The 15,809-nt window shown below is 32.7% G+C and overlaps 1 protein-coding gene across 1 annotated transcript in view; it reads right to left on the bottom strand.

Moving 5' to 3' along the window:
- The window catches only part of LOC140434382 (uncharacterized), a 340,257-nt gene that overhangs the window by 23,768 nt on the left and 300,680 nt on the right, over positions 1–15,809 (bottom strand). Inside the window, exons 8-9 of the mRNA XM_072522574.1 lie at positions 7,799–7,906; positions 2,719–2,860 (exon numbers count right to left, since the gene is read on the bottom strand). Of these exons, the coding sequence (XP_072378675.1) occupies positions 2,719–2,860; positions 7,799–7,906 (250 nt within the window). The remainder of the gene's footprint in view (positions 1–2,718; positions 2,861–7,798; positions 7,907–15,809) is intronic.

Here is a 15,809-nt window from a genome sequence, read left to right as displayed (position 1 = left end):
ATAGCAACAACAGAGAAATCAAGTTTGATCAGAAAAATATATAACGATTTATTGCGGAAGTAAGAGTTTCCTAGGGGACTGAAGAAAGCAAATCTGATTTTGCTCCTAAAGTCGGGAAAACCCTCCGATTCAGATTCCTCTTATAGGCCAATATGCCTTCTGGACTGCCTTGGCAAGTTCTATGAGAATCTTGTCAAGAAGAGGCTGGAAGGCGTGTTGGCAGATAAGAAAGCTCTATCCAACCAACAATATGGATTCAGAAAAGATCAATCAGCAGTCGACGCCGTAATCTGGATAAGAAACGCTATGAAAACAAGCAAAAAGAAATGGGTGGTCCTTGTTTTATTGGACATCAAAAACGCCTTCAATTCAGTGAACTGGAGTCTCATCGTAGACAAGATTGTCCGACTTGGGACCCCGGAATATGTGTCCAATTTAATAAAGGACTACCTATCGCAAAGAAGCGTATGCATATCGAAGAAAGATAAAAATAAAATTACTGCTCGAGTACCCCAAGAGTCAGTCCTGAGACCCAAACTATATCCTTCTACACTTTCATGTTGTTTCATAATATTTTGATCCAAAATCACATCTGTACAAAGATCGGATAAAATTAAAGCTTTTATTTAATCATATTTTTCTTCATCAATCTGATTATTTATTAAACAATAACCTTAAATATTTGTTGAGTATGACATAGATGCCATAGAAACTTCCATTTTTCCTTCCAGACCAATTTTAAGCTTATTTTCAATAGCATATCATTGATCTAAAAAAGTATCTGAGCTGCTAGTGTCTATTAAGGCTTTGGTATTAACTTGGTTCAAAATATGAGGGGATCAAAATGTGAAATTTTGAGACTCATAATACAGGAAGAGATTCAAGGAAGAAGATCTGTTGGCAGAAAGCAAAACTCATGGTTGAAGAATCTACGTGATTGGTATCAATGCAGATCGGTTAATTTGTTTAGAGCAGCAAGTTCAAAAATAAAAATAGCCATTATGATTGCCAACCTTCGTAGGAAGACGGTACTCTAAGAAGAAGAAGATTAATTTGGTTAACTGTTATTTTGGCTATACATTTTGAAAGCGATTGAGTTGTTTCGATTGAAGAAGCGATTACCATTGTAGAAGTAGAAGTTGATTTCATTTGAATTTTCTTTAATTGCATGCATATTTTAGCCCAATGTCCAATTTTATGACAGTTTTGGTAAGTCGCAGTCCTTGCTGGACATAAACCTCGATGATGTCTTGGATGTCCACAAAAATAACAAGTCTAATGACGTTTTGTTTAAACAGAAGCTGAATGCGTCATCCAAAGACAAAGAACTAAACTCAAGTAATCTTTGACGTATATTAGATTAAATGAGAACATTAATAAACGAATCTTCACGCATTGTACAAAAAGGGTGTACATTATGTGAAATTATGAGTATAATTTCAGCGTATGAGGACTGTATTACATAGGGCTGGTTCAAATAAATTAGGATATGTGGTAAAATGTTATACAGATTATAGCAAATTAAGTTTATACAAAGTCTTACCAATTCTTCTGCTGTACACACACTCGAGGTATTTATAGGCTTTCATTCGCGGTTGTTCTTCATAACAATTCATAACATTTCTGAACACGTGTCTCGTGGTACTAACACTGAGATCAAGAGATATAGCACATTTGCGTCTGTACACGATTTAAAACAGTATTTGCGGTATTTTTCGCGTAATTAAAAGGGGGTGAGAGAAAGAATGTCCGTTGTTAGCGGCAGTCAACAGTAGAGAAGATACCTGTGTTACTAACGATAGTCACCAGGGAAGAGAGAGCGTCCGTTCCTAGCGATAGGTAAGAGAGCGACTGTTCTCGACGATACCGAACAGGCCAGAGCCTTCTTCTTGTTTGCTATGTTACAACTGTCTGTATTTCTACTATAATGGTTGTAAAATTGTGGCAGAATGATAGTTAGTAATACAGCGAAAAAATGACATGATTTTTCGCATGTGAAAAAATTGAATACGCATATGGTCATTTTTATTCTCTTCTGAAGAAACTGCTTTACAATTACAATTTTTAGCCAAAAGCTTTAACTGTTCTGCATACTGATCTATAGATTCGTTTATTTGTTTTTCTTGAACCTAAAATATGTCTCGCGTAAACCTCATTTGTAGGTTTAACATACAATAAATTCTTCTAAATACAATTTTTATAGCAAAAATGTACGTTTTTGCTTCGCTTATGTAATCATAGACTGTATGAGAGACAAAATTTATTAAAAGCATGTACTTATCTTTATTTTCTATTGGTTCATCTTTAGATTTATTGCTTTCCAAAAAAATCTTGAAAGTTTCATACCAATGTTTGAATTCTTTGGCGACAGTTTGAGAGTTTGGATCAGCCTCCAGTTTATCTGGTCTTAAGTACTTTTCTAGTGTATATTTATGCGAATAAAATTGTAACAAAATACCTTTTTGCAGAGATACGCTTTTATTCGCATAAAACTTGACATTAGAATGACAAAATAATAATTGTTTGAATACTGAGAACTGCTACACTTAAATATGCCAGATTTTTATATTTAATGATTTAATTTATAATTTTCTCTTATCAGTACGTTGACTGTTAAAAAATATATATTTATAAAAATATTGCTTCAGCAATAGTACTTAAAAGAAACTTAATTAAGCTATGCCACTAAAAAGCTAAAGATATATTAGTAATACCTACCAGCATTACTCCTTATCTCTCTCTGAGAAGTGTCCATCTCCTTGCGAAGTTGCTTTATGTTGAAATTACTCCTTAATTCAGGCTTGTCGTAGACTCCAACTTTGGCATTGATTCCCAATTGAAGCGGTGAGTCATCCGTAATCTGAAAGGACAAGTTGTAATTTCTATCAGTTGGTAATGGTCATGTTCGTAACTGATATCTACGTAATGAAATGACATATTTCGTGTAAAAGAAATCTAAACAGTTTGCTAATGAATTTTTTTGCTGATATCTTTATATAACGGGGTGTAGGGCGTATGAGACGAATATTGTTTGATAAAATTGTGAATTTTATAGAGTAGCACTACAATTTATTATTTTTTCAGATGATATTTAATAACTAGTCAAAAACTCCTAATAAAATCCACAAGGAAACTAAGTTCCTGTAGCTGGCTGTATACCATGTATCACAAATTTTTTTATTAAAATCTATTATAAAAGGAATATAATTAAAAAACACAATCGGGCTATATCAAAACAACAAAACGTTTTCGGAATCCATATTCCATCATCAGTGTCTAGGTGTACATTATATTGAGCCACTAAATATCTGGGTAAAAACCAGTTAAAAGTTATTGGTTTAAATTTTGGGTTTTGGGGATTGGGTTTTTTAATTACATACCTTTTATAAAGTATTTTAATAAAAAAAATTTTTCTTATAAAATGGTTGGGTTTATAAATGATGGTAATGACGTTATTATAACGGGTTTTAGCTAGTTTTTGTTTCAAAACCGGACATGTTCAGGGAAATGAGTTTCAAAAACGGCCACATTGAAAACATAATTAATTTTTATTAATAACTGAGCTAATTTAATCCCAAATAACAAGTTGCACTTTGACACATTATCTGATAGATAACCTATGGTTAATTAATAAACTTATTTTCGGAAAGCTTAATAAAAAATCAGTTTTCTTCATTTTGTAAAAATTGCACTTTTTGCAAATGGCCGGTTTTGGAATTAGACAAGTCAATTCATTTTGAGTCCTTTTATTGATTTTGTTCATTTCGAAAAAAATGTGACATTGCAGCGTTTCGTTTCAATTCGATATTTATTGAAGTGCTGTGGGATACACAATTTTTTTTGTTTTTTCTTCTGGTGCATAAACCAAAAAATCAGAAGGTTTTTCCGATGCGCGAGAAGACCACATAGAGCTGCCAATGTGAGAAGTATGGATTCTCCGAATTTAAACCACACTTGCATGGATTGTCGTTGTGTTTTTTGTTGATAGTCATTGCGAAAGCGAGGCGCACTGGGAACTGTAAAAGTTTGAATTTGAATGGCATATCTGTCGGGATTATTGGGATACGTGGCAACAGTACGTTTTCATCTTTAAATTGTCTAGTCAAAATTGTTGCTTTGATAACATCGTTTATCATTTTCTTGACTGAGAGTCTGGTTCCGTTGCAAAGTCGTGGTAGATTTGTGATAGATTTTCAATATAAGAACGTGCGGTTACATACCTGGCAAATCAAGCGAATTCAAGAATTAAGTTGGATAGTTGGATAGTTGGACAACTTCGTCTTGGTTCATCACAGTATTGATGGACTTATATGTTATTTTGCCAGATATTCCAATCTGAACGGTGAAGTTGATTGTATTGACATCGATGTTTTTGGCCGCCAATATAGCACGCGTACTGAGCCACTGATGATTTTTTTAGTTCTGTGCAATGTTTGGGAAAACTTTTTGCAGCAATTCGTCTATGCTTTGTGTGATCTTACAGAAGTTTGCTGACAAGGTGATACATTGCGTAGATTCATCAATTTACATTCGCTTATTTGCAATATCCATTAATTGTTTTGCAAAATTTTTAACCGATGCATCCCGTTGTAGTTATACACGCATGTTGGTTTTCAAAGTCACTTTCTGTAAATGACGCCATAAAACTGATGATTTAAGATATGCATTAAGTCCATCAGCGGGTGTTGGCCGTGGTATAACTGGCAGTGTTTGTCGGATATCACCAGATAATAAAATGAGTGCTTGATCACCAGAAATCAAACGCTTTCAATGCTTTCTTGTGAGACATTGTAGATTCCTCCCATATGATAATTTGACGCCATTTTTAACGATTACGTCACTAAAATAAATAGGCGAATTTTGCAATTTATATAAGTTTTATGTTTAAATAATGTTTGGGTGGCAGCAGCTTTAAATGTGCACAAATCTTTGCAGTTTTTTATAGTTATTTGTCCACTAGATCTAGGAACGGAAAATACATCTCCTTTATCATCTCTAATTTATCTATAATATAATGTTGCTGTACAATTCAGTACTATAACTATTTTATGTATGTTGGCTTGATGTCTGATGACTTACTTCACTTGTCACTGGTCTCTGTACACCTTACACTTGTACTTGAAAACAATAAAACTTATTTTTTTTTCTAATTAAATATAATAATAGTGTTATTATTATTAACAGGTTATGTGCCAGGCTGCAGAAATTTTGGAAAGTGTTTTTGAGTTTATGTTTTAAGCAAAGTGAAATTTGTTCTGTTAAAAGTGTAGTTTACAGGAAAAGGTACTCGGTAGCTTGATGTATTTGATGCTTAGCACTAGGAGAGAATTGTGTTTTACAGTTTCATTGTTTGGAAGATTTTAAAATAATTTTAGTAGTAACAATTGGAAGCATATTAAAAATGTAATTAGTTATTTGAACTATACTAACAACGAAAATCTACACAAAATGGACTAAATTTATTAAGAAGTATAGCTCACAAGCAATGGGGTGCGGACTTTCAAACATTAATGACTTTATACAGATCCCTAATTCGCTCAAAACTTGATTATGGGGCAGTTGCGTACAACTCGGCAAAAACTTCAATACTAAAATTTCTCGATCCAGTTTATAATTCCGCAATTAGAATAGTATTGGGAGCACATTACACAAGCAATATTAAGAGCATGTACTATAATTCTGGGAAGCCTTCACTTCAGTTTAAAAGGGAATATTTAAGTCTTACATATTCTACAAGGGTAGCGGCAAGTCCACCCATTCCTCTTTTCAGAAACACTTTTGCTGACAGATTTTTCTCGACGTTTCAGTCAAGAGGAAGATTAGATTCACCATTCTATCATCGTATCATCACAATTCTAAATAACCTAGACATCACTGTACCTCCTGTATACACACTTACAAATTCTGATAATCCTCCATCATGGACAATATCTTTCCCAAAGTGCGATATCATTTAAAAACTCTGATACTTCATTATACCTCTTTAAAAATAAAGAATTAGAGAAGTTAAATAGTTATCACAAGTCCATCCACATTTATACTGATGCGTCAAAATAATTGGAAAATGGAGTGGGTGCTGCATTTGTAACAACCAGCGAAGAACGGTCATTTCAACTCCCTAAGCAATTCACTTTATTCTCTGCTGAACTATTTGCCATTCTTCAGGCAATAAAATTCGTCAATGAAAATAACATTGTTAATAGCTTAATAATTAGTGATTCATTGAGTTCATTATCCTCATTAAACAAACTTTTTACTAAACACCCTAGTTTAAGTTTAATTAAGTCGGAACTTATGATATGCAAAATAAATCATCGAACTGTTCAGTTTTTTTGGGACCTCTTCAGATTGTGGAAAAAAGGAAATTCAAGAGCCGACAACTGTGCTAAACAAGTAATTAAGAAACCAATTATATTCTTAATGTCTACTTGTCACCACCTTAATGTCAAACAATATTTTAAAAAGAAAATAATTAACAAATGGCAGGAAACATGGGATATCTCAAATTCTAACCTTAGATTCATCAAAAAAATTGTCCTATTATGCAGGCTACCTATGAAAAAAAGAGATCAAGTTTTCATCTCCAGACTACGATTAGGACACACCAAGATCACTCATGATTTAATACTACAGAAGCCACCCAAACCTTTGTGTTATGCGTGTGATAGTGATCTAACAGTACATCACTTATTAGTAGAGTGTCCGTTGTACGCATTTGAAAGATAACATAAACACCTACATTATCTACAACAATTAAAGACATGTTAAGTGACATAGTGACCACAATCGTACCATACTTTTTTTGGTTTCCTCAGGACTATTAACAAAATCTAATTGTATTCTTTGTCTTTTTTTTATATGTATGTTATCTGTAAAACCGATCATTGCTAATAACCCTTGTGGTTAAAGCAGTTAAAAAAAACTATACTAACAAATTGGGCTTAATATACAATAAATTTACTAAAAGTGATCAAGTTTGTGTTCATACCTATGCTGACTCAGATTTTGCGAACGATGCTAATGACGGAAAGAGTGTTTCTGGATATGTTATTCTTTGTAATAATAAAGTTGTAAACTAGTGGTCTAAAAAGCAATCTGTAGTTGCTCTTAGTAGCAGTGAAGCCGAATATTTGGCTCTGTCTGCGTGTATGACTGAGTATTTGTTTTTAGGTCAAAATTTAAAGGAAATGTTTGATTTTCAATATCCTATTAAATTTTTGAGGACAACTAAAGTTGCATAAAAATAGCTCAAACTGACGAGACCAAACGCTCAAAATATATTAATGTAAACATCATTTCGTAAAAGATATGCAAATAAAGGAAATTTTGTTATCGAGAATGTTCCTACAAACAAACTGTTAGCTTATATTATGACTAGGCATTGCCTGTTACTTAATTTGAATTATTGAGAAATTGTTTGAATATTTCTAAAACTAACGTTTTATTTTACAGTTTATTAGTTTATCGTAATTTTGTTTATAGTGTGTATGTACTTAATTCATTTGTACTTTTGTAGAATTGAGAGGGTGTATCGCTGTACAATTCAGTACTCTAATTAGTTTATGTATGTTGGCAACACCTTTTATTTTTATTGATGTCTGATGACTTACTTGTCACTTGTCACCAGTCTCTGTATATCTTACACTTTTACTTGTAAAACAATAAAACTTATTTCTTTTCTAATTAAATATAATAATAGTGTTATTATTTTTAACCAGCGTAAACACATAACATTAGATTTTACCGTAATATTTACTTGTAATTTATGTGTTTTTGAATATATGGCATATTTACTTACCTTTGTATTTTGTAAAGAGTTTAAACCCATCTGTATATAGTGATTCTTTAGTTTATCCAGATCATATTTTACTTCCTGTAGAAACGCGAGAGCTTCCTCACCAGACATCTGCAACAATTTAGGTAAAGTTTTAAATCTGTAAACATAATATAGTAGCTCATATCTCATAGGGTATTTTGCGTAAACATATTTATAACGTCCCCGCTGGTAATCAAAGTTCAAATAAAACTATTCCAAAGTTCGTAAGACCTAAAAACTTGTTACGAAGATGATGTGTATGAGTTTTTATTTAAATTAAATTTAAGGGGTGTCTCAGAAAATGAAAAGCTTTGTGTATTCGAGAAAGTCTTCGATTTTGAACATTTTAAGTTTATTAATGAACACGATGCGTCTGCCGACCGTAATTTCATAACAGGACAGGCCAAGCATAAGACTTAAGGTTGACCTGCACCCACAAAAGACAAACTGCACATTCAAAAAATAAAAAAAAAATTAAGAAGGTATCTGTGATAACTAGAAGTATTTTGACAAATTTTGAGCAAACTTCATGTTTTCGTTTTCGAAAAAACTCAAAAGAACGACTTTTTTTTCCAAGTATAAAGCGAGAAAATCAGACATAAAATTTTGTTATTTTTTTTACAACATAAAGATATAATCCTAAGAAATATTTATTAACTTTTTGAAAATTTTTGAATGTATAGTTTTGCTACAACAGGAAAAAATAATGTGTTCTGGCTTATAATAAAGCTACCGGTAATAAACCGGAAAATTTTTTAATAACAACATATATAAAACTGTAAAAGTGGAATATATTTGCCATAAAACGTTGAATATTTTTTACTAAACATATGAAAAATCTCGTTAAACAAAAATTAATATCTTGAACTGCTGCCATCAAATTGTATTGTAGAGAGGTGGCTCTATCTGAAACATCGGTAACATTTTTATCATCGATAGATAGCATTACTTTCGACTTTGAATCAAACTTCATGCACTTCAAATGAAACGTCATACTGCGACTTAAAGGTGTACATTTTACAACACAAATCAAGAGCCTCAGGAGAATATTAAAAGTTTTGTTTGAAAACTAAAAAGTGTTGCTCAATATTGTAAATTTGGTCAATTTTTGAAAGAATGTCTCACAGACAGACTTGTATGTGGTGTACGATCAGTCACTATAAAACACAAACTCTTTTCGAAAACGATATTTTCTTTGAAAGAGATTATTAGATAGCATTATCAATAGAAATTACAAAAGGCCAAGTTAAAAGGATGGAACGGAACATGTAGCTACAATTGAAGAAAAGTTAGATAAAGTAATGTTTAGAAAGAAGGAAGCTACAGTTGGCTACATGGCAATATTTAAGTTGTAAGAAAATGGGATATACGAGTACTGTCTGTCGTTCGAAAGTTAGTTTGTTAAAGGAAGGGGATTTACAAGTTTAAATGAAGGGAATAAAAATTATGGGAGAAACTGATTTATTAGTAAAATATAAAAACCATCTTGTAAAATTACCTTTTGTCATTTTAGAATGTAATCATAATTTTACTCCTCTGTTGGGTAGAAATGTATTACAGCCTAATTGGAGAGAAAAAGTTTACTTTTCACAGAGTGAATTTGTTAGTCAGCTGTAATTTTAAAACCTTAAAATTTTAAGTTTAATAACAGAAATAAAAAAGAATATAATTCTGATTTTGATGAATAGTAATTCATTAACTAAACATTTTGAAATTGATTTAAATTTAAAAGAAAATGTGCAACCCATTTGTCACAGTGCCTATGATATGCCTTTTCCCCTAAAAGATAAAGTCGAATGAAAATTAAAAAAACTAGTGGAGTTAGGAATTTTACAAAAAGTCAGTTATAGTGGGCCAGACCTATAGTAGTAGTTCCAAAACAATCGTCTGGGCCAGTCCTATAGTAGCAGTGTCAAAACAATCGTCTGAGAAACTGAGAATTTATGTAGATTAAAAAAAAACATCAAACAAAGTCTTAGATACCGATCATTACGCTATATCACTATCAGAAAATATTTTCGCATGTCTAAGCAGCCATAAATATTTTACTGTTCTAGATTTAAAACCGGGTATTTTTCAGTGGGTGATGAACAGCATTTTGGGTGGGTTACAAAATACTAAATGTTACTTAGATGATATTTTAGTATATGGTAAGTCGCTTTTAGATTGCTATGAGTATGTCAGAGAAGTGTTCTCTTTCAACTGCTACAGGGATTTCTCCAAGCGAAAGCATTTTTAAAGTTTATCCTAGAATTAGATTTAATATCTTTTTATATCTCTATTTAATACTTTGTATAAACTTAAAGAATGGGTTTATATTAAAAACAAACAAAATTATGACAGAAAGGTAAGATTATGAAAATTTTAAGTTACTGTGCTTATCTAGTATGTAGTAATGGTGTTATAAAAGTTGCGCATACAAATGATATGACAAAAAAGAGAGGTGACGATAGAATTCTAGATCCTAACGAGGATTCACTAGACTCAAAAGCCAGAAACTCCTGTAGTGTGTGGTAATATGCCAATGTTACGTGATAATGTTGCAGTTGAACGCCCAGTAGATCCAACTTCGAGACACGAATCGGTTCAATTAGAACCAAAGGAGCCGATCCCTAGTTCATCACAAGAAGAAACAAGCCCATCTCTATCTAGAGATTAAACATCCACGGATTGCAATATTAGAACGTGCTCCGGAAGATTAGTAAAAGGTCTCATTACGCTTGATCTCTAACAAGGGAGGATATGTTATATATTAATCCTTCATCGGGACAGTAGACACTTTGGAAAAGGCGCTGGTGAGGTTATCTGATGTCAAGTAGCACCGAATGTCCACACTGCTATTATTAATTAAATTGTTTGTCACCGTTTTATAATTTAATATATAGTTAGGTTTATTAGTGTGTGTCTTATTAAATACACAACAAAACCAATGATAAAATAATATCCAAATGATCACATTGAAGTTATTGATTATCTGATTATTTGATTATCACGTTTGTCGATTCTACTCATCATTCCTAAGCCGTATAAGAATAAACCATGGCAACTCCTGCACATTTAGCTAAAATAGAAATGCGCAAAATAACTCTCTTTGTTTCATGTGATGATAACTTTACCGCAGACTTAAATCAAATAATCTTTAATTGTGAACTTAATGAATACCCTACAAACGTACTAACTGTCCAACTTAAAGAGCAACACACACACACACACTTATTACAGGTGCTACGAGTAGAACAATGCTTTTTGGGTGATACGGTACCCGATATTACTTTTAACTGCGTGGAATGGCATAGAACTGACAAATACTCCACATATAAGGTATCTTTCATAATACATATTTGGCTCAAAAAAGCTGCCGGTAGGAGATTTACCTTCAAAAGAAATTTTCAGCACATGAAGAAGACGGAGCAAGAAACCTAGAAACTTCTACAAACTTTTATCAAAATAAACTAATTCTACAAGATACGGTGAGCATGTTTCATGTTAATTTGCAGGGTATTTCAAATAAAGTCGATATGATCAATGCTTTCTTGCAGATCAAAATTTATATGACGTTGTATGTTTTTCGAAGCACTAGCAAAGTGAAGAAAATTTAAAATTAATTAACATCTCTGGCTTTTATTTAGTTAATTTCTTTTGTAGGGTAAAAAGAAACAAGGTGGAGTTGCAATAATTTATGTAAAAGAAAATTTTATGTAATCATCTCCTAATCTAAATGAATATAATGTAAAGCAAAGTTTAGAGTTTTGTGCAATTTATGTACCTTCAATAAAAACCAGAGAGCACAGAGATAGAACAGCACATAGGAGGAACGAGAAATTCAGAGTCATGGCGCATCTTAAAGTCGCTCCAAAGAAATAAGACAGAGAAAATCAAGATCGGTCAAATCAAAGAAAACGAATGGCAAGAATACTATAAAAAATTGCTAACCGAAGACCGCCCCGAATTCAAACAATCAGAAATAGACGGAATAGAAATCTACACACATGACGAAATCGAATTAAGCCTAGCTGAGGTAAAAAGAACGATCAAAACTTTAAAGAACAAAAAAGCAGAAGGTCCCGGCGGAATACCAAATGAATTGATAAAAAACGGATCGGAAAAGTTATTCCGAATGATACATAAAATGTTTGAGAGAGCACTGAATGGAGAAGACTTACCGGCAGAATGGACCCAAGCATATATGACATCAATATACAAGAAAGGAAATAGAAAAAACTGCGAAAACTATCGGGGAATCAGCATTATATCGTCTATAGGCAGACTGTATGGAAAGACCATAAAGGAAAAATTAGAAATATATATACAAGATAAAATCGGAGAAGACCAGGCAGGTTTCACAGCGGGGAAAGCATGCTTAGATCACATTTACACGGTCGAACAACTAATAGAAAAAAGAATGGCCAAAAATAGATCCGTCCATCTGGCTTTTGTTGATCTTAAGAAGGCATATGACTCAATACCTAGAACCAAGCTATGGGAAGCAATGGAAGACATCGAAGTTCCACGAAGATTATTAAACACGGTAAAAGCACTCTACAAGAATAACGAAGTAGCTATCAAAACGGGCAATAGAATATGCAGGCCATTTAAGACGACAAAGGGACTACTACAGAATTGCTCCACATCCCCCACCCTGTTCAAAATATTCCTGGAAAAAACCCTGAAACCATGGAAAAGAAAGTGCGAAGGAATGGGTATACCAGTAAGGAACGAATATTTATATACGCTAAGTTTTGCCGACGACCAAATAGTGATCGCACAAGACGAGGATGACCTCAGTTTTATGATGAGAAAACTGGAGCAGGAATATACAAAGAATGGGATGGAAATAAACCTAAAGAAAACTGAATACCTAACAACGGAGAATACAGAAATAAAACAGCTGGAAATAGACGAAGGTAAACAAATCAAAGGAACAGACAAGTATAAGTATTTAGGTTTCATAATATCAAACAAAGGAACAACGGAGGAAGAGATAAAAAATAGACTAGGACAAACAAGAGACTGCATACGAAAATTGAACCCGGTACTATGGGATAAGAACATCAGCATGAAAACAAAGAAAAAAATATATAATACCATGACAAGAAGTATCCTCACTTATGGGTGTGAAAATTGGACAATAAATAAGAAAACCAAAAACAAAATAAGAGCAACAGAGATGGAATTCCTAAGGAGAAGCTGCAGAGTAACAAGAAGAGACAGAATAAATAACATGGAGATTAAGAGGAGAATGGGAATGAACTCCGACATAATAGACTACATCGAACAAAAGAGATTAACATGGTACGGACATGTCAGAAGAGCAGACCAAAATCGCTGGATAAATAGAATAACAGAGTGGAGCCCGATAGGAAGAAGAAAGAGAGGCAGACCCCGAAGATCTTTCAGAGATGAGGTGGACGAAGCAATGAGTAGAAGAAACCTACAGGAAGGGGACTGGCTAAACAGGAAAAATTGGAGAAAACGGTTGAGTGAAGGAATACAGTGAAAACTGTGGAAATCCTTGTATATATATATAATAAAAACCAATATTTTAACTGTATATCGTTCGGGTAAGGGTGACTTTGACTTGTTTTTGGTGAATTTCGAGAATGTCATAACGTCCTTGCTTAGTAAAGCAGACAAACTGATCGTCATCATCAACATCATTTAGACTTCATTTATCACGTACACTGCTGGACATAAGCCTCCCTTAAACTCCTCCATTCTTTGCTATTTTGTGCTCTTTGTTGTCAATTTTTCGTGATACACCTGATGTCGTCAGCTCAACGTGTAGGTGGTCTTCCTCTTCTATGTTTGTCTGCTCTTGGCCTCCAATGTGTAATTTTGCTCGTCCATCGTGACTCATGCATTCTCGCTACATGGCCTGCCCAATTCTATTTCTGGAAAAACTGATCATACTTGGTGATTTTAATATAAATTTTAAAATTGAATCTCACCCTTCTTTAGATATTCCAAATACAGAGAGGGCGTATTTGAACCTTGTTTTTCTGACCATCGAGTTCAATTTTTATTTATTGATTCTAAGCATAAAGTTATTGACACTAATCAATTTCAACGTTTTATAACTTCTTCTGGTTTATAGAAGCTTGGAGATAGAAAGATGGACTTTTTTATGACATTAATAATGATCTGGATTTTTGGACAGTCTTTCTTACCGAAACTTATAATAAAATAATATTAAAGCATTTTCCACTAAAAAAAGTACGACAAACTGTTGAAAAAAAAACATCCGTGCAATGGTTTAATAATGAATTAAGGTCTTACAGATTAAATCTTTCTCTTATTAAACACATTGCAGATGCCACTAAGGATCCCGATTTGTTCAAAGTACATAAACAATAAAATTTTGAATATAATCGGCAATTAAAAATTGCTTAAATGTCAGCTTAATGTAATTTTATTACAATTCCAATAATAAACCTAGAGACTGATGTTCGTCCCGTTGTAACAGAAGAGGTCTCTCGAATAATAAAGTCTCTTAGTAATTCTAATTGTAGGAATAATAAGTAGAATAACAAAATTTTAAACAAAACTTACCAAATAGTTTTAACACCTTTCACTCATCTGATTAATTTAATTCTATCAATTGGAGTATTTCCAGAAGTACCAAAATACTCAAAAAGTACTACCTATCTACAAAAAAGGAGATTCCTCAAAAACTGACAATTACAGACCCATAAGCATTGTTTCTACTTTTGGGAAAGTAATTGAAGAGGTTATCAAACAACAATTTTATTCCTATAGTCTAATAATTACTTTAGCAACTCACAATATGGATTCAGAAGTGCTCGTTCTACTACGAACGCGGTATTTAATGTTGTGAGCGACGTGAATGAGGGGCTTGAAAGCGGTAATCGCATAGTAATTTCTATTTGCGACTTGTCGAAGGCTTTTGACTACGTTTCACATGGCATTTTGCTACACAAATTAAATTACTATAGAATCAGAGGTATCCCTCTTAACCTTATAAATTATTATCTATGTGGCAGACAACAAGCCCCTCCTCCTCCTAAGTGCCTTATCTGTTGAGGTTAGCGATCAATATGGCAAATTTCTCTCTGTTCTAGGCTTAATGAATTAATTCAGTACTATTCCAGATAGCAAACAGACTGTTAAACTAATGAAAATAACGATAGATAATCGACTGAACTGGTCGGCTCACATCTCACAACTTAAGAAAAAGCTATCAAGTTCATTATTTGTTATTCGCTAACTAGCAAGGGTTGTTAACTTTAAAACATTAAAAATTACATATTTTTCTACTCTCACCTAAACTATGGTGTAATCATATAACAAATGCACTTCAATTTTTTAGAATGCTAAAGAAAGGTATTAGGATTATAGCAAGGGTTAGTTATCTAGAACACTGCCGAAATTTCTTCATCAAATTCAAAATTATGCCGCTACCTACTCTGTTCATATTTCAAGTTCTAACTAATATTAACAGAAAACGTGCCCATTAAAGCAGTCTGATGTCTACATCCACAATACGCGTAACTGTCACTAGTCAAAAAGTATTAAACAGCTAAGCTGTAATAGTTTTGAAAGATTTATAAAGAAATATCTTCTGAAACATTGTTTTTACTACTTAACAGAATATATGATTCATTGCAGAATATACACTGAACTGCTTACCGTAACTTTGCCATAATCCTTTTTTTGTTTAATATGTGTTCTTGTTTATGATATATTTAAGTTAAGTTTTATATTCCTTATTTACATACTGTGTATTTTTTTGACTTGCTACAAACAATATTTTGTATTAATTTGTTATGTAGGTAAACAAATAAACTCTAAACTCTCTAAACTTACTTGATTTTTTTTGTTCAAGCTATTTTCGATTTAAAAATAAATTTTAGTTTCCGTCAATCCACTCATTCATGTCTCCTTAGCTTTCTTTATAGAAGGCGTTATTTTTGTCTGTACATTATATTCTAACATTGTACTCATAGCAAAACGAAATAAGAGAATCATTAAACGT

Source organism: Diabrotica undecimpunctata, chromosome 2, assembly GCF_040954645.1.
Source record: "Diabrotica undecimpunctata isolate CICGRU chromosome 2, icDiaUnde3, whole genome shotgun sequence".
Classification (NCBI taxonomy): domain Eukaryota; kingdom Metazoa; phylum Arthropoda; class Insecta; order Coleoptera; family Chrysomelidae; genus Diabrotica; species Diabrotica undecimpunctata.
Note: the sequence above shows the minus strand (reverse complement) of the source record. Positions and strands in the feature narration are given on the sequence as shown.